The sequence below is a fragment of the Barbatula barbatula genome (assembly GCF_947034865.1).
Source record: "Barbatula barbatula genome assembly, chromosome: 19".
Classification (NCBI taxonomy): Eukaryota; Metazoa; Chordata; class Actinopteri; order Cypriniformes; family Nemacheilidae; genus Barbatula; species Barbatula barbatula.
The window spans coordinates 5,986,433-6,010,447 of NC_136782.1; the positions used below are offsets into that span (position 1 = coordinate 5,986,433).

The 24,015-nt window shown below is 39.9% G+C and overlaps 3 protein-coding genes across 3 annotated transcripts; 1 reads left to right on the forward strand and 2 right to left on the reverse strand.

The window, feature by feature from the left end:
- Nucleotides 1–3,066: 3,066 nt before the first annotated feature.
- or60a1 (odorant receptor, family 60, subfamily A, member 1) lies at nt 3,067–6,087 on the reverse strand (the record flags this gene model as incomplete). The annotated part of the gene is made up of 2 exons (XM_079481972.1): nt 3,067–3,110; nt 5,124–6,087. The coding sequence occupies 2 exons, from the start codon at nt 6,085–6,087 to the stop codon at nt 3,067–3,069; spliced, it is 1,008 nt and encodes a 335-aa protein (XP_079338098.1).
- Nucleotides 6,088–14,850: 8,763 nt separating this feature from the next.
- On the reverse strand, nt 14,851–15,795 carry or55c1 (odorant receptor family 55, subfamily C, member 1; the record flags this gene model as incomplete). The annotated part of the gene is made up of 1 exon (XM_079481379.1): nt 14,851–15,795. The coding sequence occupies one exon, from the start codon at nt 15,793–15,795 to the stop codon at nt 14,851–14,853; it is 945 nt and encodes a 314-aa protein (XP_079337505.1).
- Nucleotides 15,796–20,894: 5,099 nt separating this feature from the next.
- Nucleotides 20,895–21,839, forward strand: LOC306908787 (olfactory receptor 52E8-like; the record flags this gene model as incomplete). The annotated part of the gene is made up of 1 exon (XM_079481974.1): nt 20,895–21,839. The coding sequence occupies one exon, from the start codon at nt 20,895–20,897 to the stop codon at nt 21,837–21,839; it is 945 nt and encodes a 314-aa protein (XP_079338100.1).
- Nucleotides 21,840–24,015: the final 2,176 nt, after the last annotated feature.

Sequence of the window (24,015 nt, forward strand, 5' to 3'; positions counted from 1 at the left end):
GCTGTAATGCAAGCTTGTTTCTATCTCACACAATTTCTGTAGCCTATGATGTATACGGTGGTTTGTTTATAGGCAATTACTCTTAACCAATCCTTTACATCCTGCTCGAGTCATGCTGGCAAAATTGTATCGGCTTGATCTTCATTTTCGGATTGTCACATTTGCATACTTTTACCACTTAAAAGTAAATTCCCCTCCGGTGTTGTATACACCATCCGTCTTGTGTCCGTAGCCTGCTACAAGTGGTGGAGAATGCAGGCATAGTGGTAAGAGACCTCTGCGGCAAAAAAAAATTCCCCCTAAACATCTGTGTGTCATTGATCTCAGGAACTACGGACACGCTCTCTCTCTCCGTGGCGAAAATGGAGGAACTCCTGAGCCGACTCACGGAGATATCAGTCCGCCAGCAGCAGTGCTTCGACCAGCGATGAGGAACCCGGGGGCGACGAATGAGTTGCCAAAGCTGCCCCACCTGCCAGCAGACATCTCCTGGGCACCCGGCCCCAGGCTGTTGATACCATTCCCATCATCGAGGTACACTTCGGTCAGATTGGCATGGATCTGGTAGGGCCGTTGCCGAAGTCCACCCAGGGCCATGAACACATCCTGGTCATCGTGGACTATGCCACTCGATACCCCGAAGCCATCCCCTTGCACGAAGCCACTGCAAAGAAAATCATCAAGGAGTGGTTCTTGATGTTCAGCCGGGTGGGTAACCCTAGCGCCATCCTGACGGAACAAGGCACTCCCTTCATGTCCCGGCTAATGAATGATCTCTGCACACTATTCTCGATCAAACTGCTCCGCACGTCGGTTTATCATTCCCAGATGATCGAACTGGTGGATCGTTCAACCAGACCCTCAAACGGATGCTGCAAAGGGTGGTAGCCGAAGATGGGCGCAACTTGGACCTCTTGCTACCCTACGTCCTGTAAGGGATTCGGGAGGTTCCCCAGGCCTCCACCGGGTTCACTCCGTTTGAGCTGCAGTTTGGCCATCAGCCCAGAGGACTGCTGGACATAGCGCGGGAAGCATGGGATCAGCAGCCCGCACCGCATCGGACGGTGATCGAGCATGTGATCGAGATGCTGGAGCAAATCGACCGGGTGATGCCCCTGGTGAGGCAACACCTAGCAGAGGCCCAGCACACCCACCAGAGAGTATAGCCCAACCCGCCCAGGCACGAGAATTCCAACCTGGCGAGCAGGTGCTCGTCCTCGTGCCCACCGCCACCTCCAAGTTATTGGTGTCTTTGCAGGGCCCAAGCTCCGTCGTCAAGAAGGTGTGAACAGTCACGTACCAAATTTCGTCAGCCAGGATGAAGGAAGGAGGAGAAGGTGTACCACATTAACCTGCTCAAGAGTTGGATCGTCCCGCGGGAGCAGGTGGTTGCGTACGTCCAGGAGGCTGATACAGTCGTGGACCTGGGGGAGCAGTTATCAGCAGCCCAGAAGAGCTGGGAGGAACACCTGGACCGACTCCGGAGGGTCTTCGACGAGCTGCGTCGGGCTGGACTCACAGCCAACCCAAAGAAGTACCACCTGGGTCTGATGGAAGCCAAGTACCTGGGGTACCAGATCGGTCAGTGTCTCATCAAGCCCCAGTAGAAGACGGTAGAGGCCAACAGTCAGGTCCTTGCATTTCTTGGGTTGGCGGGCTACTATCGCTGTTTTATTCCCCATTTCTCCTCTATAGCCAGCCCCTTGACAGACCTGACAAAGAAAGGACTACCGGAAACCCTGGACTGGATGGCCCAGGCAGAAGCGGTATTCCCGACCCTCAAGCAAGTCCTCACCTCGTCGCCGGTCCTGTACGCCCCAGACTTCAGCTCAATTACCGCCTCCACCAGCTGAAGAAGATCTACCATGTGAATCTCCTGAAATGATGGGCCCCAAGCCTGACGGCACTCTCCGCTTCTGTCATGTCTTAAATTGGCTGAACGAGGCCTCCAGCTTGGATGGCTACACCATGCCCCGGGTGGATGAGCTCCTCGACCAGCTGGGGAAGGTGCATTACATCACCACCTTGGATTTAACAAAGGGATTCTGGCAAGTCCCCTTGGCCCCAGACGCACAGGAGAAGACTGCCTTCAGCATACCCTCCGGCCATTGGCAATACAAATTGCTACACTTCGGTCTCCACGGAGCCCCAGCCACATTCCAGAGAATGATGTACGTCCTGCTCCGGCCCCATCAAGCGTACGCAGTGGTCTAGCATAAGAAAGTGCCACCTTTGACTCGACGAGGCTCGGTAACTCGGCTTCCGTGTCGGGAGAGGGCTGATCCGGCCCCAGGAGAAGAAACTGGAAACGGTCCCGAATGTCCCACGGCCACGGAATCAGACACGGGTACAAGTTTTCTGAGGCTAGCAGGGTACTTCCGCTGATTTATTCCCAACTTCTTCTCTGTAGCCAGCCCCCTGACCGACCTGACCAAAAAGCGGCAGCTGGATCAACTCATCTGGAGCCCCGAGGCGGAGCAAGCCTTCCTAACCCTAAAAGGAGGACTGGCGTCATCACCAGTACTCCACGCTCCGGATTATGGCTGCCACTTCATCCTCCAGACTGATGCTTTGGATACTGGCCTGGAAGCGGTGCTATTCCCGGTACAGGGAGGGGAAGAACACCCGGTCTTCTTCATCAGAATGAAGCTCAGCCCTGCTGAGACTTAGTACGCTACAGTAGAGAAGGAGGCCCGGCCCATAAAGTGGGCAGTCCTGGAGCTCCCCTACTACCTACTTTGAAGAAGCTTCACACTAGTGATGGATCACACGCAACTACAGTGGACACCAATGCCCGCGTGACCCGGTGGTTCCTAGCAATCCACTTCACCGTGATACATCGAGCCGGGGCCTCCCATGGCAATGCTGATGGTCTGTCCAGAATGTTGTCAGGTAGAAAGAACCCCCCCCTTCATCTTCAGGCATCCCACTGCAGGACGTTCTATCGACCCACGTCAACGCTTGAAGGGAGGAGCTCAGGAGATCATCTGAACCAGCATAAAAGCTGGCTTCGCCAGAGGCATGGTGAACAACGACTCCCCAATTCTGACTACCAACTCTCTTCTCTTACGCCAGCGGCCAAGCCACCTTGAACCCGGAAGTAACCGCGCCTGAGGTAAAGAAGGGGTTCACGGGACAAGATCACCAAGATCACAGAGGACCAACAGGAATCACACCACATGCACCCAGGGACTAACACCACGGGATACTCACCTTTGTTGTCTGTTTTCACGGGCCCGTACTTCAATAAATCTCCCCTCTGGGGTGTGTTTAAAATGACTTAGCGTGTGTATTGTTCCTCCAACCGTCACATCCTCTCTATCTTTCCTCTGCACGATGACATAATCAATAAGATGCCAGCGTTTGGAACATGGTACGATAGGTGCTAATACAAAGTTACTAGTTACTAGACCACTACCTGTTGAGAGAAGAGAGGGCTCGTTTTTTTCTCATTTGTCTGTCAAGTATTCACAGAAGAGATGGGTTTTAAGTAGTTTTTTGAAGGTTGTGAGAGATGTGGTTGACAGGAAGAACGTTCCACCAGGAAGGAGTTCTGAAAGAGAATGAGCGGGAAAGCGATTTAATCAGTCAGCCTCACTTTCTCTTCCCAGATTCCATCTTGCTCCAATGACAAGTTGGAGATAGATTGGGCTCAGTGGTTGACCAGGGCATCTTGCGTACCATGTCGCTTGCAGAAACTGCCTTCATGACCATTGGTCCTATTTTGGTAGGCCTCATCCGCTCAATCCGTCGGAGTCCGTCTTGACATGCTCGGGACAGACAAGTCCCTATCTCACCGAAGGTACAAGAAATGATATTGTAACTAATTCGTGGGTCCTACAAATCAGTATCAATATATGTAATTAACGAATAAATTAAAACTACTGATTAATGGTGTCTTGTGTGGTCATTAACACACTACTTGAATATCTTAGATTTGTTCAAATCAAACCTCAGGGTGGCCATAGATTATTTACACACTTACATAGTACGTACATATGTTTGCACAGGGCGCATTAAAGTGGTCAGGGGCCCCTTGTCTGCTCTTTGGGTGTGGACCCCGTTTTTGCCGCTTGCAGTGGGGGGAGTCAACCTATTTGTGGATTGTGTGCATACCTTGACGTTAGAAATGTTTCAAAATCCACAAATGCACAGAGAGCCATAAACAAATGTGTGCACTGATCCACAAATGTGTGCAGCAATTCACAAATGCACAGAAAGCGATCCACAAATGCACAGAAAGTGACCCACAAATGCACAGAAAGGGATCCACCAATGTGAAGAAAGCGATCCACAAATGCGAAGAAAGCGATCTACAAATGTGAAGAAAGCGATCTACAAATAAATGCCATTATAATAAATTTGTAAATATGTTTTATTTGCAAATCTCATTGTATTTATTTGTGAATTCCCTTTATTTTTGTTAAACGTCTAACATATATTTATGGTTCGCTTTTTGTGCATTTCTGGATTTTAAAAATGTTTGTGAAACTCTCTAAATTTATTTGCGGATTATAGTTTATTTATTCAGAATATTGCAACAATTCTAAATCCATTGCTGAGACACAAACCCACACTATTGCTTTATTGCTCCGTAAGTCACTTTGGATAAAAGCATCTTCTAAATGACTAAATGTAAATGCAAATGTAATCCACTGTGCAATACATAAACTGTGTATTATACAAATAATTAAAAAACAACCTGTATATATGTATATATAAGTTACAGATAATAGGTGCTATTATACATTTTGACACATTTTGTTAATTCTTTTCACCAATTATTTTACATTTATGTTTACTTTATTTAATGAAAGTAGAATAGAGTTTAAGCAATAACAGCAGTGATATTAAGACATATTTTACATATTTTTTTATGTAACGCAAAAACATAACATTCAAGTTTTTTACATTTTTGTCATACAAATTAAGAAGAATCTGTCAGTGTTTTACACAAAAAAAACAATGTGTATTTTCTGTGTCCTTTATAAAATATATAAGGAAGAAAGTGTTCAAATCATATATTTCAAAAATAGATCCAATAAATAAAGTGTCTGTCAACTCAGAAATCAAAACTGTTTATACAGACATTTTTTTACTACACATAAACACTGAATTGTTACAACATTCCTTATGTTCCTTCCTTAACTTGACATCAATAGCAAATATTCTTCTTCTCAAATATTTACTGAGACTATCACTGATCTCCTTTGTTCTTATCCCATAAATAACTGGGTGAAGAAGTGGAGGGATGAGGATAAAATGAACTGACATGAACACATTGACTTCTTTTGAAAGATAGAAATTAAAGCGATTATATATCACAGAAAATAGTGTTGCAGATGAAAAATTTATAAAAGTAATCAAATGTGGTGTGCATGTTTGTAAAGCTTTCTTCCGAGCATTAACTGATGCTTTTAAAGACACACACAATATTTTGACATAGGATAAAATGACACAGATTAGAGGTAAAACAATAAAAACAAATATTATACATATGCCATAAATGTCTCCCAGTGTACTTTTAACACAGGCGAGATTAACTACTGCCAAATTGTCACAAAACAGCTTGTTTATTGTATACCTGCACAAAGGCAATCTTGACGTGATATACATGTGTACAGCTTGAGAGCCGATCGCTAGAAAGTACACAGTTAATAGCATCAGTTTAATTTTACCTGGTGTCATGATGTTATGATATTGTAAAGGATTACAAATTGATACATGTCTGTCATATGCCATAAGGGTCAATATAGCATAAGCACATGTACAATAAATATTAACAGAAAACACTTGCAGGATACAGTCCAAATATAGTACATATTTCACATCAGCAAGAAGATTGGACATAATTTTAGGGATTACAGCAGATGATCCGATCAGACCATTAACAGCCAGGTTGAATAAAAATATGTACATGGGTTTATGGAGAGTTGTGTCTATATAGATCACCAGCATCAATGTCACATTTGCAAAAACTGTTGTGATGTAGACGACAAGACAAAGCACAAACACTCCATAATTTAGTTCACCAGAAGGTCCATAGCCGGTCAAAATCAGAGTGATATTTACACTTGGCAGAAGCATTGTTATCTGTTGAAGAGAACATGATGTATTTTGAATTGATCTTTTAAACAAAAGTAAATAAGCAACGCTTCATTATTTAAGGCACTACTAAATACATTTCATACAAATCATTGAATGGGTTAATGTATATACCTCCCTTTAAATATAATGTATAGTAAATATATCAATATATGACATTGTAGTGTATATAATATAATAAAGTGATAAATACTATGAAGAGTTCGGATCCAAAATGAGATAACTACATTTTTTAAATGTTTCAAAAAATCATGCTTTTTATTGTGCGTTCCGATTGATATAAATCAAACTGCAGTTGGTTTGTTTTGATTTAATCCATAATAACTAAAAGAAAACAGCTTAAAGATTTTTTTAAAACTAATTTCAGAACCAAACTCTTCATAAAGAATAAGATATAATATTATAGTTATATTCTATATATATTTACATATATATATATAATATTACAAATCCAATAATTACTAATAAAAAATGGTAAGTCATGCATTCAAGTCAATCCACTGTGAAATAAGCAAATACCTACGATATAGTTTTGGGCCTTGCTGACTTTAAGAGCTTGTGATTACCTTTATGGTACTTTATACTGTGTGCTTAAAACCCTCCTTCAATGCACTTGACGTATTCAAATACACTCCTCCCAAAAATGTTTTTATTATCATATTGTTTTCAAATGTATTTTAAAACAAATTCAGATAAGATTATTGTAACATAATGGGTATTTAGATGTTTTGAACCATGATTATTATTGTTGAATATTTGTAATTATTACAGTAAGAGTTGAGTTTATTGTTGACTATTGAGTTCAACTTTGGAAATTCTGAACTTATGCTGCATTTAAAGGCTGTCAGAATATAGTCAGAAATTGGACGTGGGCAGCCTGGCAAGTCATATTTATTACTGGGAAACTCAGAGACAATTGATACCCCTGATGCCTTGGCATCCTGAACGGCAGTTTGTGTAGGTGCCTGTTCAAGGTACGCAGATCCAGGATGGGGCACAGCCCCCCGTGTTTCTTGGGGACAATGAAGTATGGGCTGTAAAACCTGGAGAACATCTCGGCTAGAGGGACGAGATTGATCGCACCCTTCGCCAGAACCTGGCGACCTCGGTTCGAAGCACGGAAGCATCCTTGCCTCTGACTGAGGTGGAGAGGATGCCCCGAAACTTGGCCGGGCGTTTGGTGAACTGAATCGCATAGCCGAGACGGATCGTGCTCCCCAGCCACCGTGACAGTCTGGGAAGAGCAAACCAGGCTCCTTGGGACCGAGATAGGTGGACTAGGGGCTATATCTGCTTCACTGTCCCCATGGGGTGTGGTTTGATGAACCCACGAGCACAGCGGGACATGCTGCGCTGAATTTTTTTTTTTTAAGAAACACACACTCTGGCTAATATTAAAGTAAACCTAGGTCTATATTGGAACAGTGACAGTAATTAATAATGATTAATAATAATGTTAATAATGAGTGCCATTTAGCGCCAGCAGCTTATTTCTACCTACGGTTACATGTATTGACATGCCGTATATGTCATATTTGTAGCACCAGGCTGCTGTTGGGTTTTTCTTTACACTGTTCATGTCACTCTCGAGCAGATGCAAGAAGCTTAGATATTCACTACATTAGACTTCCACAGTGTGAACAGTGAAGAATTACCTTTATCATGAACACTGTTCACTTTCAATATTTGGTCAGGCCTTTCAGTTTGTCCAACATCTTTGGTTATGTGCAAAACACACAGTGCATCACACTAGACGAACACCAGTCAGAGTGTCTATGATGACCTCTGTAACAATCGTCAGACCTGGGGCCCAGTTAAATAAACTTCTCCGCGTCTTGACAACTAGTCTCACTGAATAACAATTATTTAGAACCAATCAGACTTACTGTGGCAATCAGTGCGACTACCCCAACCCAGAAATGGGCCAGGCAGGTACCCAAGTACCTGATCCACCTGCTCCTCGAAAATCCTGATTTTGAGAGGTGAATCCCTGTTCGCCCTGGATCTGACTGGTATTTCGTCAATTCAAGTAATCTTGTGCTGAACCACTGATGTTTTACCCAGGCTGTTTGATGTAAGACGTGACCAGCCGGAGCACAGCTTCAGGAGCGCTTCTTGATTATCATAGTCAACCTGGGAGTGCGCTGGCCTGAAGGTGGTGAATTCTGGGTGTCTATGAGTTGATGGTAAGCCATAGTACAGATTCAGATTGGCCCCGTAAGAGAATGAGCTTTGTCAAGCAGAGGAGCGGGATCCAGTGTGGATAAAAAGGGCAAAAGTCATACGCTTTTTCAGATTTTAACCCATATTGGCATTGACACACCACTAAAATAACTCCTGTTGCATTCAAAAAGGACAGGCCACCAATAAGGGGAAATATTTTCTAGGTCTCTGGACTGGTGAATAGTTCCATCCACCATAATTAATTTCTGAGGGGTAGATGTAAGAACTGATGGAGCATCGCTATTCATCTGTTTCCACAAGTTCTCTAACATCAAGGTGTAAGTGCTTCCTGTGTCCAGCCCCGCCTTCATTTCTTAGCCATTTACCTTCACTGGTACAACTAAAAGAGATGCGACTGGATGAGACGGGGCTATGGTTACTCCAACCAGATTTTTTGCTGGTGGTACTTTCTACTGTCCGCTTGGCCTTTCTTTCTTTGCAACTGTGGGAGCCAACTTCCTGCCAATAGTCTTCTGCTCCTAAACAGTCCCTTTCCATCTGTGATCCAACCTTTACCAGTTGTTCCACTGTGCTCACCGTCCCATGTAGACATCCAGCATTCCTGGGATTGACATTATTCAGAATGTGGTTTACCAGATCCCCCTCGGAGATCGGCGGCTTCCATTTCAGACAGAGAGCCTTGTAGTCAATTGTGAAGTCCCTCAGATGATGTTGTGACTGATAGAATGGGATTTGACTTGAGAATTTATCATCTCCAATTATACTTTAAAAAAGGCCTATGAACTTGGCGAATGGGATGGCGTGCCCATTCATTCACCTTTTTGTTCTTCGGAACCTGCAAGGCATATGCTGAGCGATCTTCGATTCTTCCTACTGGGTCTACGACGCAGAGCAGCGGAACTCATCCTCGTGTTTTGCGTCTTCCCCTGGGCATTTCGGTAGTTGGTCAGAGGTGTCTTCAAAGAGCATATTTTTAAAAGAGCAAAATCTCCTACAGCGTGCATATGTCACCAGGCATGTCTCACCGCTGTAGTCTTGGGTGCGATCGCTCCTCCTCGAGGTAGACAGACTGCCACCACTTGGAGGGACGGACCAAGGCTCCGTTCCAAAGCTTGTACGCTCATCATCAGTGATGCTGGAGGCTAGCACTGCGGCAGATCTAGCTGCCTCCGCCCTTCACACCATGGCCATCCTGCCACCAGCCTAAGGCATTGAAGTAGTTAGTCGAAGGTAAGCGTGACCCAGGGGTTCTGCAGGAATGGTGCCCTGTCACTGACCATGCTCTCTGGGTGACCAAGGTGACAGCATGCACTTGAGTCGCGTTGTCAGATCATGCGTAAACACAGGCCCTGTTGTTCCACAGCATACCAACATAAGTTTATTCTAAAGACGCCACAATGTCTGCAGCAGAACTGTTGACCAGTCAGTTTTATTGCCCTCAGGAGATAGCCGATCTCTGCATGACTTTTATTGCCCCCCAAATGGCCCAAGCCAGAAGATCTCCGCACTGTGCACACACATAGTCCCCAAACACACGTGGACTGCATTTACGCACACACCAAAAATTCCACAAGAATCTTCTTTGTACCATATAAGGACTTCCTGAACAGATCTACCTATATAGTCCTCCAAATATATATATATTTCATGATGTACGGTGTATGCGAATGTATTAAATAATTATGATGTTTACAATATGTTTAGATTTAGCTCTGGATGTTAGTAACTGTGTAAATCTGGTCTCTGTGCATCCCTGATGCTCCGAATCACGATTCTTGGTCTCTCTCTAATCAGAAAACTCGACTGGACCGAATCTTGTTTAAAAATTACTAAAAGATGCATTATTTCAATATTACCAGCTTTCTGACGATAAATGCATCTTTTTGCTACCCTCATTAAATTAGCCAAGAGGATGGACCCCGCAAAACAAAGAGAATTCTTCCCGCCTCGATCTCTCATATCTGATTGGGCCATCGTAAAAGAGAGGTGGCATCCGATCTTATCTATAAAAATAGATGCCGAACGTCAATCGTGGCATTCCGCCAAAAGAGAAAACAGCTCCAAATTCCAAGAACATCTCCAGAAGACCTCTACGGCAGACACTTCTTCAAGAAGCTTTCGTTTGCTTTTCTGTAACTTTCGTTTCGTTTATACCTTCCTTTATTTTCCATCTAAGTTCGACTAGAAGTTCTGTATCACCGCGAGCAAGAACGGACTCCCGTCTACTTACCGCTTAGCAACCGCAACCTTTTTTTACGCAGCCGAGACCCACACCCCACAGGCCCCGGAAAGGATTACTGAACGCCGTGGAACATTTGAACTCAGATACACACACATACGAAGCAGAACAAAGCAAGTATCTTCTTTTACAATCAAACTGCATTTAAAGGTCGTCTAATTGCTCCCTTTCGGGGATCATTTAAGCTATTTGAGGTCTCTTGTAAAGAACGGAGTGAGACGCTGTTACTCTCTCTTTTTCTCTCTTTCCTTTTATTATTCTTAATTATTTTGTTTGGTACCTTCGTTGTTTCGTTTTACTATACATATATATATATATATATATATCTATGCATATTTACTCTGTGTGAAATCGTAGTGTTATACCCTCTAGTTGTGTTTATTAAAATCCCAAAAAGTACATTTGAATTGAATCTGTTATTTGCACCACATACTCGAAGTCAATGAAAATAAGATCTTAACGTTACCTAAGCTTTATTATATTACTATTTCAGTAATATAAACTGTACGAACCTAGGAAGTATTAATTTGTCCTGATCAGAAAATTAAGGCTACGTAGACATTCGTAAAGCAGTAATCCCTTATTGAGAATTGAATGGGAAGTTTATAACTATAGTTTGCAGGACAAACGAAGTAGTCAGATAACTTAAAGCAATTCTATAGAGGTTACTTGTACTTAATTAAACATTTTTCCTTATCGGGAAAATTTAGATTTTGTTATGAACAACGAGCAAATTATATTCATAAATGAATATTCAATCCATTTGATTTGATCTTTCCCCAAGACTCATTGTCACTACACACGCTAGGTCGGATGATATCCACCTTTTGATAAATCTTTCACAGATGTGAGACGCCAGGATGTCGAGGTCCCAGACGGCGTCTGCAGCCCTCCAGGGACCACCCGGGGAGACTCAGGACATCGGGCGCTGCTCCGGCCACATCATCTACACATACATTACATTACATTTATTCATTTGGCAGACGCTTTTATCCAAAACCCCCCACAGACTGTCGAACCAGGGCCTGGAGCACATTTGATCTCCAAGAGACTTCCTTTCTCCCTAGGTGCCCATGGCAGCAGCAGCCTCAACTCGATGTTGCGCACGCGAATTCCGCAGCCCTCCACACTCTCCATTCAACGGTGCGTCCAGCTGCGAGGAGTTAAAGCAGGTAAGTTAGCAGACCCGCTTGCCTCCTCTGGGCCCTGCCCTGCCTGGCCCTCGTCAGGAGCAGGCAGTGGTCCCCCTGAAATATTCACAGGCTCCTGGGACATTTGGCATCCTTGTCGGCAGTCATGCTGCTCGGGTTGATGCATATGAGACCGCTTCAGGACCGACTTTAGAGTTGGGTTCCCTGGAGAGCGTGGCACACCCGCACAAGCGTGTTCCCATCACACCTCTCAGCTGGTGCACCCTAGCCCCTCGGACAGACATGTAGTCCCATTGTGAAATAATTTAGACACTGCTCCTTGACATTATGTTGTTTTAACTGACAATAAAGTATTATAGAGGCCGTTAAAAACTTTCAAGCTAACTTGGTAATGCCAAACTAATGGGATACAGCGGTGATCCGGATGTTTTAAGCATAAGACCTACCCGCATACGCAAGGCATAATGGGTAATTCCCCAAGTTAAGTAAGGTATCGACTAATTGCAACAGACAATGAAAGCTTTGCAGTTAGTTATGAAGCCTTAAAATAGTATCACATTTCAATTTATTTAAGGCATAGAAAAGTTTTTCAAAGATATTGTTTGTCAAACTTATTGTTAGGGTACTTAGAGGCAAAGTTCTTTATTCAAGTTTTCTATTTAATATGTGGCATATTTAAAGAAGGCAAACCATAAGCAACCATCAATAATCGTTCTCATTAAATGTTCACATGTCACTATTTTAACTATTTCACATTAACATTTTTTACTACACCACCTTATTTTTACATCTGATAAATAGTTTGTAGTTTTTTTCTTCACTAAACGTCCTCTTCATTTAGAAAACAATACCAGTGATGCTAAAAAAAGATTTATATACATTTGAATAATCAATTTATTATATTGGGACAGTTGAAACAAAGACGTTTTTCCCTACTTTTCCTCTGTACTAAGATTTGAAATAAAAAAATAAGTACACATTATTTTTCTTTTTTGGTGTTTACATTAAACACATATATTTAGCATGTCATCACATTTTGTCATCTGTGGTATCTTGTCTTAAAGGCATTTTGAGTAAATCAGTTCTATTTGGATGCAATGAGACCTGTTTTCCCGTTTCTGCATGTGACATTCTGCATAAAATCCTATTGTTAAAATTGGGCTCATTTAGTGCTTTCTGTTCTGTTGTCTGTCTCTAGGCCCACAGCAGCATATTTGAACAGTTTCTACATAGAATCAAGTCTCCATAAGCCCTTTTATATTTTTTTGTTTATAACTTGATATTGCAGTGCATTAATCGGAAGCAGTGCAATTTGGCCCATAGTTCTTTCAGATCTCCTCACAGATTGCAGATGCGGCGGATTCCAAAGACTGAGCAACTGTAAGAGTTGTATCTAGTTTCTGTTCATAACAATATCAATACCATAATGAAACATCACACCGAAACTTGCCTTTTGAACAATGATTTGTTGCATCTGGTGTTAGTTTGTATTATTATCTAGTCATGATCAAGAAAACCTTGACAAACACCTTTTTAAATTCAAGTGTGGCCTATTAAGACTTTAGGTTTAGTAGCCTACATCAGCATTTGTTTTATGCTAAAATAAACGCAGTTACAGTAACCTATTTAAAACTTAATCACTAACCAATTTAATTTATTTTACTTTACTTTTCACTATTTTTGCTAGTTCTGTGAAGAAACATTTGGCTCTGGCATAAATCCTTTTTTATGTACTTGACTGGATTGTTGCATGCAAGGACACAATTATGTCCACATGGTGGCACCATTTCAAATAAAAATAAAAAAAAATATTTATCTGTTTGAATAACATTTTCATTTGTTTCAGAAAGCAAAAAAACAAATGTTTCCAATAAATCAGATCATCATAACTGTTGTGAGGAAAACTGACCAATATGTGCTAATTTGAGTTTGCATTTGAAGACATTGTTTAGGTAGGGCTCACTTCAGCATAAATTACCAACAGCACACTGTTTCTAGCTCACTGGTAAGGTTAATAACTTACTATTCAGAACTAACTATCACATAAAAAATGTGTGTAGACTTTTTTACAACCAGTACCTTCTCCTTGTTTTGTTGCTAATAAAACAATTTTTTTGTATCACATGCCACATATAACACATGCCAGTGTTATAATATTGCATATATGTCAGGAAATGATTAATGATTAATTTAGTGACTTCTATCATTTGATGTATATCATGTAGCCTATATCCTGATGGTGGACAGGCATGCACTGGTTTAATTTATCATACATCCATCTAAAAGAAAAATACCCAAAACGCAAACAATTAGTATGCTGTATACTGCAAAGAGTTATGGCCATAGTGGGGCTTTAAAGATCTTTACTTTACAGAAGAGCCAATACCATAGTTTGTATTGACCTTGTGTATTGATTTCAATCTTTTATAACAAAGATGTTACACACATGGATGACAGTGTTTTTCCAGAAGAAAACAAAAATCATAAATAAGATGTCACATGCGCCTTTTTGGCACCAACGGTTCGGCCATTTTGAATTTGCTGATCACAGGATTTTCTCCACAATACAGTTACACCTTTTTGAACCAATGGTTCAGTTTGTTAAGTGGTAAGAATTTATTTTGCCTGTAAACAGAGCTCTAAACAGAGTATATTTAATACTGTATCTCCATTTCACCCAAAATGTCACTTACAACCCTCTGGTTCTCTTTTAAGTGGATCTGGAAATAGATGAACTTAAAATACACTCATCCAGGTGTTTCTAACAGGAAAATATATTGCATAGACATTCATATTCATATATACTAACCATTAATTGTTTATTCAGTACATTGGAAATACAATAAGTCCCATTATCCATGTTACTAAGGAATTATGAGTAGAAAGTATTCAGAAGAAATGAAAGTAAACAACAGAACAGGGAAAATAAAAAAGTTTGGAGTGTTGTGGTAATTGAATCAAATAACATGGAAAGTACATATTAATATAGGCTTGAAATAATAGATACCTGCACTTCTATACAGTTTGACATTCAAAATAATGAATGCCTATTGTCGACTACTATCACAAAGCTTTTACATGTAGACCCACAATATTGTTGTAACATAAATCATGGGATACAAAATGTATACTGTAACATTCTTAAATACAGCAGTGTAGCCTATTTAACAGTCAAAACGTAGAAATTTTATTACATTTGAAATATTTAACAACATGAGTTCTAATTTCTGTGGTTCTGAGACCATAAATAACAGGGTTAAAGAGTCCAGGTACAAGAAGATACATTGAACTAGTCAGGATACGGACATCTCTGGGTATTGTACTAACCCTATACCCTACAAACGCAGTAACGACACTGATATAGGCTACTGCGATGCCCATTATGTGTGTGGTGCATGTGTGAATGGCTTTTTGGCGGGACTCCCCTGAAGGAGACCGAAATATAACAACGAAAATAATGACATACGAGCAGAATACCACGAAACAGTCGAAAGACGGTATGCCAAACGCTATCAAAAGAGCCAAATAGTTTTTAGAAATATCATTACAAGCTACATTGACGACTGATGTATGTTCACAGAAACTGTGGTAAATCAGATTTGTTTTACAAAATGTAAGTGGCACAACTAGACCTACCATGGCAACAATAATAACAGCGTTACGAATGCTGAGAATTGCTGAGAAAATAACAGAGTTCGTAAGATTCACAAAGTCATTGTAACGTAAAGGAAAAACAATAGCAATATAACGGTCCACAGCCATCCCAAGAAGGATGCTGGACTGAAAACAGCCAGAAAAGTGCAGGCAAAACATCTGTATCAAACACTCGTGTCGCGTGATGGTGTTCAGGTTCCACAGAAAACTGACCAACATTCTTGGAACAAAATAAATCGGAACAAAAAAGCCCAAAGCTGCAATAAAACCAATAAGAATATACATGGGTGCATGTAACTTCCTGTGTGTTGCGATGACGAACATTATAATTCCATTGGAAAGCAATGAAAACACTAAAATGATGCAGAAAGGAATGAAGAGAAGAGGTCGATAGCCTTTGAGGTCTGTGAATCCAATTAACTGGAATTCAGTAAAAGAGACGTTGCCTGGTCGATCACCCATTCTCTGTTAATAAATCTTGCAATACAGACCTTAAAAAAAATAGCAAGTACTCATAATGAATCCAGTATAAAATCCATTTAAAGAATCAACGCATATGCATACAATATAACCTATGAAGACATATTGTGAAATACATGATTACCTATCAAAAAGTGTTAAGCATAAAATGTCCTTATCGAGTCGAAAGAAGCTAAATTATTGCTTTTCATATTTCGTTTTAAAGCATGTTATAGTTGAGGGAAAATCTCTGCAGCAGTCCCTTGAAATGTTCTGTCTTTGTCTCTCTCTCCCTAACTTTGAGAAGGTCCTTCCCTGCTCTTAAATTCTCAGTCTTTATCTCCCCCAACACTGCAGTGTGGTTTGGGACTTGTCACTGTATAAATGGCAGGATCCTGGCTGGTGCCACACATTCTCTTCAAACGTGCTGTTGGAGGGACTGTGTAAAGGGATCATTATCCTTTCTGACAAATTGCAAAGTGGCGGTTATGTTGGATGTGAATGAAAAATGTCAAAAGGTGCATCCCAAATCGCACACTTATGCACTATTCTACACCATTGTATAAATAAAGAAGTACCCGGATGATTTTTTTACCAAAATATGAAACAAGGAATTGTGGACACTTCACGCACTCCACGGTTGCAGTTTCGTTGCAGTCAAGCAAAACTTCCCTGCAGAGTGATAACGCTTCAATCTGATGATGACTAAAGTTATGCTAGGCAAAACAGATGAAAATTGCATTAAATAAACAATTCACAAATTCTGTGAAAACTAACTTCAGTTTAGTAGAAAACCTGTTTAGTATTCCATTTGGGACGATACTACTCTTCTAAAATTCATACACTACATGGTTGAGTGCATAGTTTAAGTGTATATTATGTTTGTCATTTGGGACACAGCTAATATGATGTAGCAGACCGCAAAAAAATGTGTTTTACCATTATGCAAATGCTCCTCCGATCACATGATTTATTGTATATGGATTTATGTAAAACCTTTCCTTTGTATATATTACACTATTAAATTTAATAAACGCACACTCTGTGACCAAATATTTAGGTTTTATCCTGAATGGGGTTTTAGAGAAGCATGTAATGAAGAGCTCAGTGACATCTAAAAAAATCTGATATAATTGTGTGTTGAGCTTATCTGACCGCCCCAATATCCTTTTGAAAACACTGCCACAACAGCCATAAATGTATTCACAACTCTCACTTAATGAAAGAGTCTTGTAAGTGCAATGTAAATGCCAACAACTCAAAAGTAAAAGCTACTAAAATATGCTCATCAGACAAACATCAGCATCTGAATTATAATAACTGTGTTTTAATTTAGGACATTGTCACTTATTTTCAGCGAAAACATTGAAAAAATGATTTAAATAAAACTATTTGTGTCTATACTGAAAACACTGTTTGATTGATACTGTGCATATACTGTCAACATTTATCATAGCTGTGATCATTTGGGTGTCTGTGACAAATAAACAAATCACGTCCCTTTCTAAAAACATTGTATGACTGTTATGCATATAAAAAACAGGAACCTGCGTGGTACTGAAAAACTGGTCCAATATGTGCAATGGTACCATAGAAGCAGATGCATTTTTTGCTAATATGCACAACTTCTGGGCCTGCCACAGCATCATACAGCCTTTTAGTTTACTCTGTGGCTGAACACGCATCAATGAGGCATACTGTTGGTGAACAATCCCTTTAAGTTACGTAAAGTTGATTCAGTAGTGGGTACAAGCTTGGTAATGATACAGGGTCAGTTTGTTTTTACTGTGACATTCTGTGAGATTTGTTTTAATATTTAACTCTTCATTTTCAGAAAATAAAACTATGGCCAATTTAGATGATTCAAGTAACACACTTGTGGTCAAACAAACTAATGAATGTGACTAAGATAATTGGGCCCATGGTGATGTCAGTAGTATCTCTTAGTCCACTCTAATCTTAAACCGATTCCCCATGAGTGCTATTTGGCGTGTTTATTGGCAAAGTAGCAACAAACTAAGAATGCCCCTGAGATGGCTCCGGCCAAGTAAACAAAGTTCAGTAATGAGCTTGTGGCAGTTGTGTTGCACAACATTTAGAGGCCTACTCATGATTTGGCTTATGCAGTATAGTTCTCACATGCATAATTCTGCAGAGATCGCAGAAGTTTTTCATAGAGACAATGTGAGTTTGTGTTTTTTAGCTTGATAATGGAACTTCAGACTAAGATACATTAATTAGATGAATGAACCATTATATAGTGCTTGTTTTCTAACACCGTGTCTGCACCGTAGCACGGAGCGACACAACAAAAGACTATATAACGCATTAAAACATTAAAACCCATTATAATTTCAAATATTGTCCAGACTGGATGTTGCGCGACGCAACATACAAACCCATTCAAATTAAAGTTGTGGGGGTGAACTAAAACAGATCTAATCATCACATTGCAAGCACCTTAAACTCTGGCTTATTACATTTACATTTAGTTATTTAGCAGATCCAAAGCAACTTACAAATGAGGTAATCAATTGAAGCAATTTGAACAACATTAGGACAACAAAAAGCATCAGTGTAGTAAAAACTGGTCTCTTTATAGCCAACCACAGTATTCAAAGCAAATGATTATTTAGATAGGATAGAAAGAATAGAAAATAAACAGAAATCAGAAGTCAGAGTTAATCGGTAAGGGTCCGTATGTATAAAGCATCTTGGAATAAAAATGTATTCTTAAGTGTTTCAAAATTCTAAGAATGAAGTCATTTTACTCTTATTCCTAGACTTGAGAATAAGTGTGAATCATAAAGTTTCCTAAGTGTTAATATATATCGCTGTTTGAAAAATGAAATTGCAGGTTACTTTATGTATTTATCATCATACGGGTTGAAGTTCACTGATGGTAAATTTTCCACAAAATCGTACAGCTCAATATATCAATCACTATTATAAACTTTAGTAAATGAGAGGAAGGTAGGAAGACAGTTTTCAACACTGATTTTTATGTATTTGCTAAATTAAGAGATCATTCCACAAATGTGTAACAGATCCAGATGTGAGACTGATAACCTTTTTGGGGTGGCACTTAAAGACGTCATTGGTTTGCAGAGCGTAGGCATCTGGCGGGTGAATAGGTCCGTATTAGCGAGTGAAGGTATGGGGTTCCGGACCAGTGGTGGTCTTGTAGGCCAAGAGCAGAGCTTTGAATTTAATGCGAGCGACTATCGGGAGCCAATGTAACTTAATGATGAGAGGAGTGACGTGTGCTCTCTTCGGATCAGTGAAGAATACTTTTGCCGCGTTTGATGGAGCAAGCTGGGGGTCCAGCTAGTAGCTAATTGCTATAGTCCAGTCTGGACAGGTCAAGAGTCTAAACTGATATAGCATGCTCGGACAGGAAAGGTCAAATTTCCCTAATGTTGTAGAGGATGAATCTTCAGGGCCGGGTGCTCGTTTTCGGCCGTTCTGGAAGATTTGATGGTTGATACACCTATTTGAATGGAAAGGTTGTGATGAAATCTTCGGGTCGGCCAGGATTACAAGCAGTTCAGCTGCAGGTGATTGTCCATCATCGATAGGCTAATGTCACTCAAGAATGCTGCAATGCATGCAGGAACAGTTGAATCGTCGGCTGAAATGCCAATTGGAGTTGTGTTTCATCCGCATAGCAGTGATAGGAAAAGCCATGTTTCCAAATGACAGAACCTAGAGATGGCATGAATATGGAAAAGAGCAGCGGTCCAAGCACTGAGCCTTGAGGCATCCCTGTATTGAGATGTTGGGACCCAGAGACCTATTCCTCTCCAGGATTCTCTTAATTTCTAAATTTTCTAAACTCTAAATTAAGACTTGAGCCATGGTAGCACCATTCCAGAGATACCCATAGTCTTGAGGATCGACAGGAGGATGTGGTGGTTAATGATGTCAAGAGCAGCAGATGGATCCAGTAGGATGAGTACAGATGATTAAGGGGCTTATTTTGCCAGTCTCTGGGCTTCAATAACTGAGAGCAGTGCAGTTTGTGTAGATATCATTAAATATCAATTTGGTAATGTTTTTCTCCTATAACAACAGAGCAGGTCTCCAAGATCTGTTTAATTAATTTAACCACATTTAAATCCTACTCACAAAAATATGCATGTATCGTTCACATGCACATATTCTATAATAAATAATCATTAAAACTGTCTATACAATAGAAAGTGATGTTCTTGGAATAAAAGCTTATATAAAATATAAAAGTTGCTTAATATAAATTGTTCAAAAATGTTTACTGGAGGCACTTAAGATATGCTGACACAGTAAAGTTACCCAAAAATTAATGTCAATGTTAGTATTTTTATAAACTGTGTTTGATGTGGAAAAGTGCTGCCACCGTAAAGGCTTTGGATGTTGACGTGCTCTTTCATGTCAACAATATTGATAAGACATTGTTAAAATGCTGTGATATGAAAGTGTTCAGTTGTGCGCTATTTCAAGATCATTTTATGATTCATAGATTTCACATCTGAAAAGGGATGTATGTGCGTACGTTCGCACTTCGTAAAATCAAATTTAGTACAGTTTCTATGGAGCATTTTGTAAATGAAGCCCAAATTCTTTGTAGGTCTTAATTCATTAGTAAATTGAAAAGAAAAATTATTTCAAAAGTTTCCAGTAGGTGTGGCCCTATGATGCATATGAACGTAGAAACTCATGGGAACAGAACATGGTATTTAGAAACAATGATATGCGTCGAGCTTTCATTTCAGTCTAACAACACTGAGACTAAGAGAAAGTAGTTTTTGTCGGTCAGTGTAAGAGAAATCTAATTATTGAGAGTTGTGGGTAGATTTTAAATTGTATCTTGTTATTCATAAACTTTGTGCTTTTGTATCATATGTCATTAATTGAACCTATGACTGTTTAGAGGGAGCTTTTTTATTAACAGCACTCCTGTGCACATTTACATCACAATATAATCACAGAAACATCAAAGCAGGGTCAAATTCAACATTGTTTAAAGACATGCCAGTCATGTGTTTTATTTTTATCTGAAGACTTTTATCTTACGCTCTGTCGAATTCATGTATCAGATTTATTTTACAGAAACAGACTGAAGGATGAAGGATCTTCCAGAACAAAATCAAACATTTACAGTCTTCACACTAAATGGTTTCCACAGCCTAGAAGAATGGAGGCCTTTGTTGTTCATCCCTTTCTTTCTGATGTTTTTAATGTCAATCACATCCAATTCTACTCTCATATATTTAATCAAATCACAACGGTCTCTGCATTCACCTATGTATGTACTAATAGGTTGTATGGCTCTTTCAGACTTGACATTGCCTATGGTTTTTGTACCTCACATGCTTCTTAACTTTTCATTTAACTGGAGTAGCATATCTCTGAACGGTTGTTTGATACAAATGTTTTGCATCTATTTTGTTGGGTCTTTTCACTCAACTTTGCTTTTTTGGATGGCACTAGACCGTTACTTTGCAATATGCAGACCTCTTTATTATCATAAATACATGGAAATTGGCAATTTTATGAAGTTTATTGCTGGGCCAGTCATAAGAAATGCATTACTGGTGGTAACCATGGTCTCTCTGGCTGGAAGACTGTCCTTTTGTACAAATATTGTTGATCACTGTCTATGTGAGCACATGGCATTGGTTCAGTTGGCATGTGGTGATATATCCATTAATAACTTTGTAGGTCTTTTTTCTGCTTTTCTCATACCAACTACAGATTTTATTCTCATTGCTACTTCCTATGTTGCAATCTTTGTCTCAGTGTTCAGATCTGGTAAGGGCCATTTAAAGGCCATTAATACCTGTGTTACACACCTGATTGTCATGACACTCAGTTTGACTTTTGCCTTGATTGCATTTATGTTATACAGAATACGGAATGAAATTTCTTCAAGTGGCCGTATATTCATAAGCATCTTATATTTACTTGTTCCAAGTTGTATTAACCCACTAATCTATGGATGGAGAACAAAAGAAATAAGACTAACTTTTCTGAGGTTTATAAAGTTTTATAAAGTGTTGCCCTTTTAAGAACAATAAATTGTATTTCTGAATAAATGTAAATTGTATGATGCATTGACAACAAAAATTTGTTTAAATCCTGTGCAGGTTAAAAAAATATGGGGTTTAAAGAAAATATTAAATGTTACTCTTGTATATTTGGAATTAAGTGTACATTTTTGCATTGTCATTGTTAAATGTAAAATCAATCTGTTCTACAATTCTAAATCAAAGGGTTATTGAGTGAATTTCAATATAATACAAGTAACATTAAATTTTATTTAAAAAGTTGTTGTGTGACAGTCTCTCTTGATAGATATGTCTTATGAGTGTTTATGTGATAATTAGACCTATTATGGTGTTGACAATAATTTAAAAAACTACAGCACTTAAAGGAGTAGTTCACTTCAAGATAAGCCCCCATTGACTTTTATTCCTACTATGTAAAGGGGGTTTATTATAGATCCTCTTCTTAGCATTTGTTACTCATCTCTGACACTAGGACATGTGCCTAAAGCATATAAGGTGGCTGTTATAAGGCCCCTTGTCAAAAAAAAACATCTCCACCCTAGCGAACTAGTTAACTACAGACCTTTATCGAATCGACCCTTCATATCTAAAGTTCTGGAAAAAGTAGTCACAACTCAAATACGTTCCTATTTACATCACAGTACAGAGACTGCTTTGATCAGAGTTACAAATGAGCTGCTTCTGGCTAGATCTTAGTGCTACATTTGACACCATTGAACACAGCACGCTTCTCCGTAAACTCGGAAATGATGTGGGCATTAAGGGAATAGCTTTGAAATGGCTTAGATCTTATTTATCCGACCATTTTCAATATGTAGCAATAAACAATGAGGTGTCGCGCAAATCGCAAGTCCAAGGGCTCCGTCTTAGGGCCTATGCTCTTTGCATTATACATGCTACATCTAGGAGATGTAATAAAGAGACACAGATTTAGCTTTCACTGTTATGCTGATGATACAGCACTTTATATTTCCTCGAAGCCTCATGAAACACAGCAATAGTGGAATGAAAAGTCGATATACAAAAAAAGTGGATGAGTAGCAATTTCTTATTACTGAACTCGGACAAAACAGAAGTGTTTCCGCTTTGGACCAAAAACCGCCATACGTAACAACCAAAAATTCTGCTTAACTGTTGACGGATGTCCCATAAAACCCTCGTCTTCAGCAAAGAATCTTGGCATTTTATTTGATAGTACTGTGTCGCCAACACACGTAAAATTGCATTTTTCAATCTTAAAAATATATCTAAACTACGTCATATGCTGTCACCATCAGATGCAGAGAAGTTAATTCATGCGTTTATGACATCAAGAATAGATTACTGTAATACTGTAATGCACTATATATGGTTGCCCTGCAGGCTTATTACAAAAACTGCAACTGGTCTAAAAAGTATGAGCATATTAGCCCGGTTCTGTCAACCTTGCACTGGTTACCTATAAAGCATTGCATTAACTTTAAAATCTCGCTTATTGCCTATAAAGCCCTACATTGTTTAGCTCCTCGCTACTTGAGTGAACTTCTCTTGTATTACAGTCCTTCACGTGCACTACAGTCTCAGGTGTCAGTTAGTAACCCCTAGAATTTCAAAATCAATTGCAGGCGGCAGATCCTTTTCCTATCTAGCGCCTAAACTTTGGAACAGTCTTCCCCGCACTGGAGGGAGGTAGACACACCCTGTCAGTTTAAATATAGACTAAAGGCTTTTTAATGTTGCATACACTATGCTTTCATTATAAAAATGTTCCGAAGGTTTAGGCTGCACTAGTTTGATCAACCAGAACCAGGAACACTTTCAATAACAAGTGATGTATTTGTTGCATCAAAGAGTGTAGAACGGTACTTTACTCTCAGCCAGTCTTGTCTCATTGTTCGAGGGTTACTAGAGCGGGCAGGACGCAGTCCAAGGTTACCAGAGCGGGCAGGATGTAGTCAATGCCCAGAACTGACAAAAGCTGTGATGATAGAGCTGGATAAAGGATGCGGCGACATTACAAAATTTCAGCCGCTATAATATTTTTAATGATAATCTTAAAAAAATATATTTTTTTATTTTGCCTTGTTATACAAGCACTGTCAGGCTTGGGCAGAGGCTGCAGCTTTTGCCAGAGGGGAACTTGAATCCCCTGGTTGGCCTGGTTACCCTCTGTGGTTTTTTTCTCCTCCAATGGAGT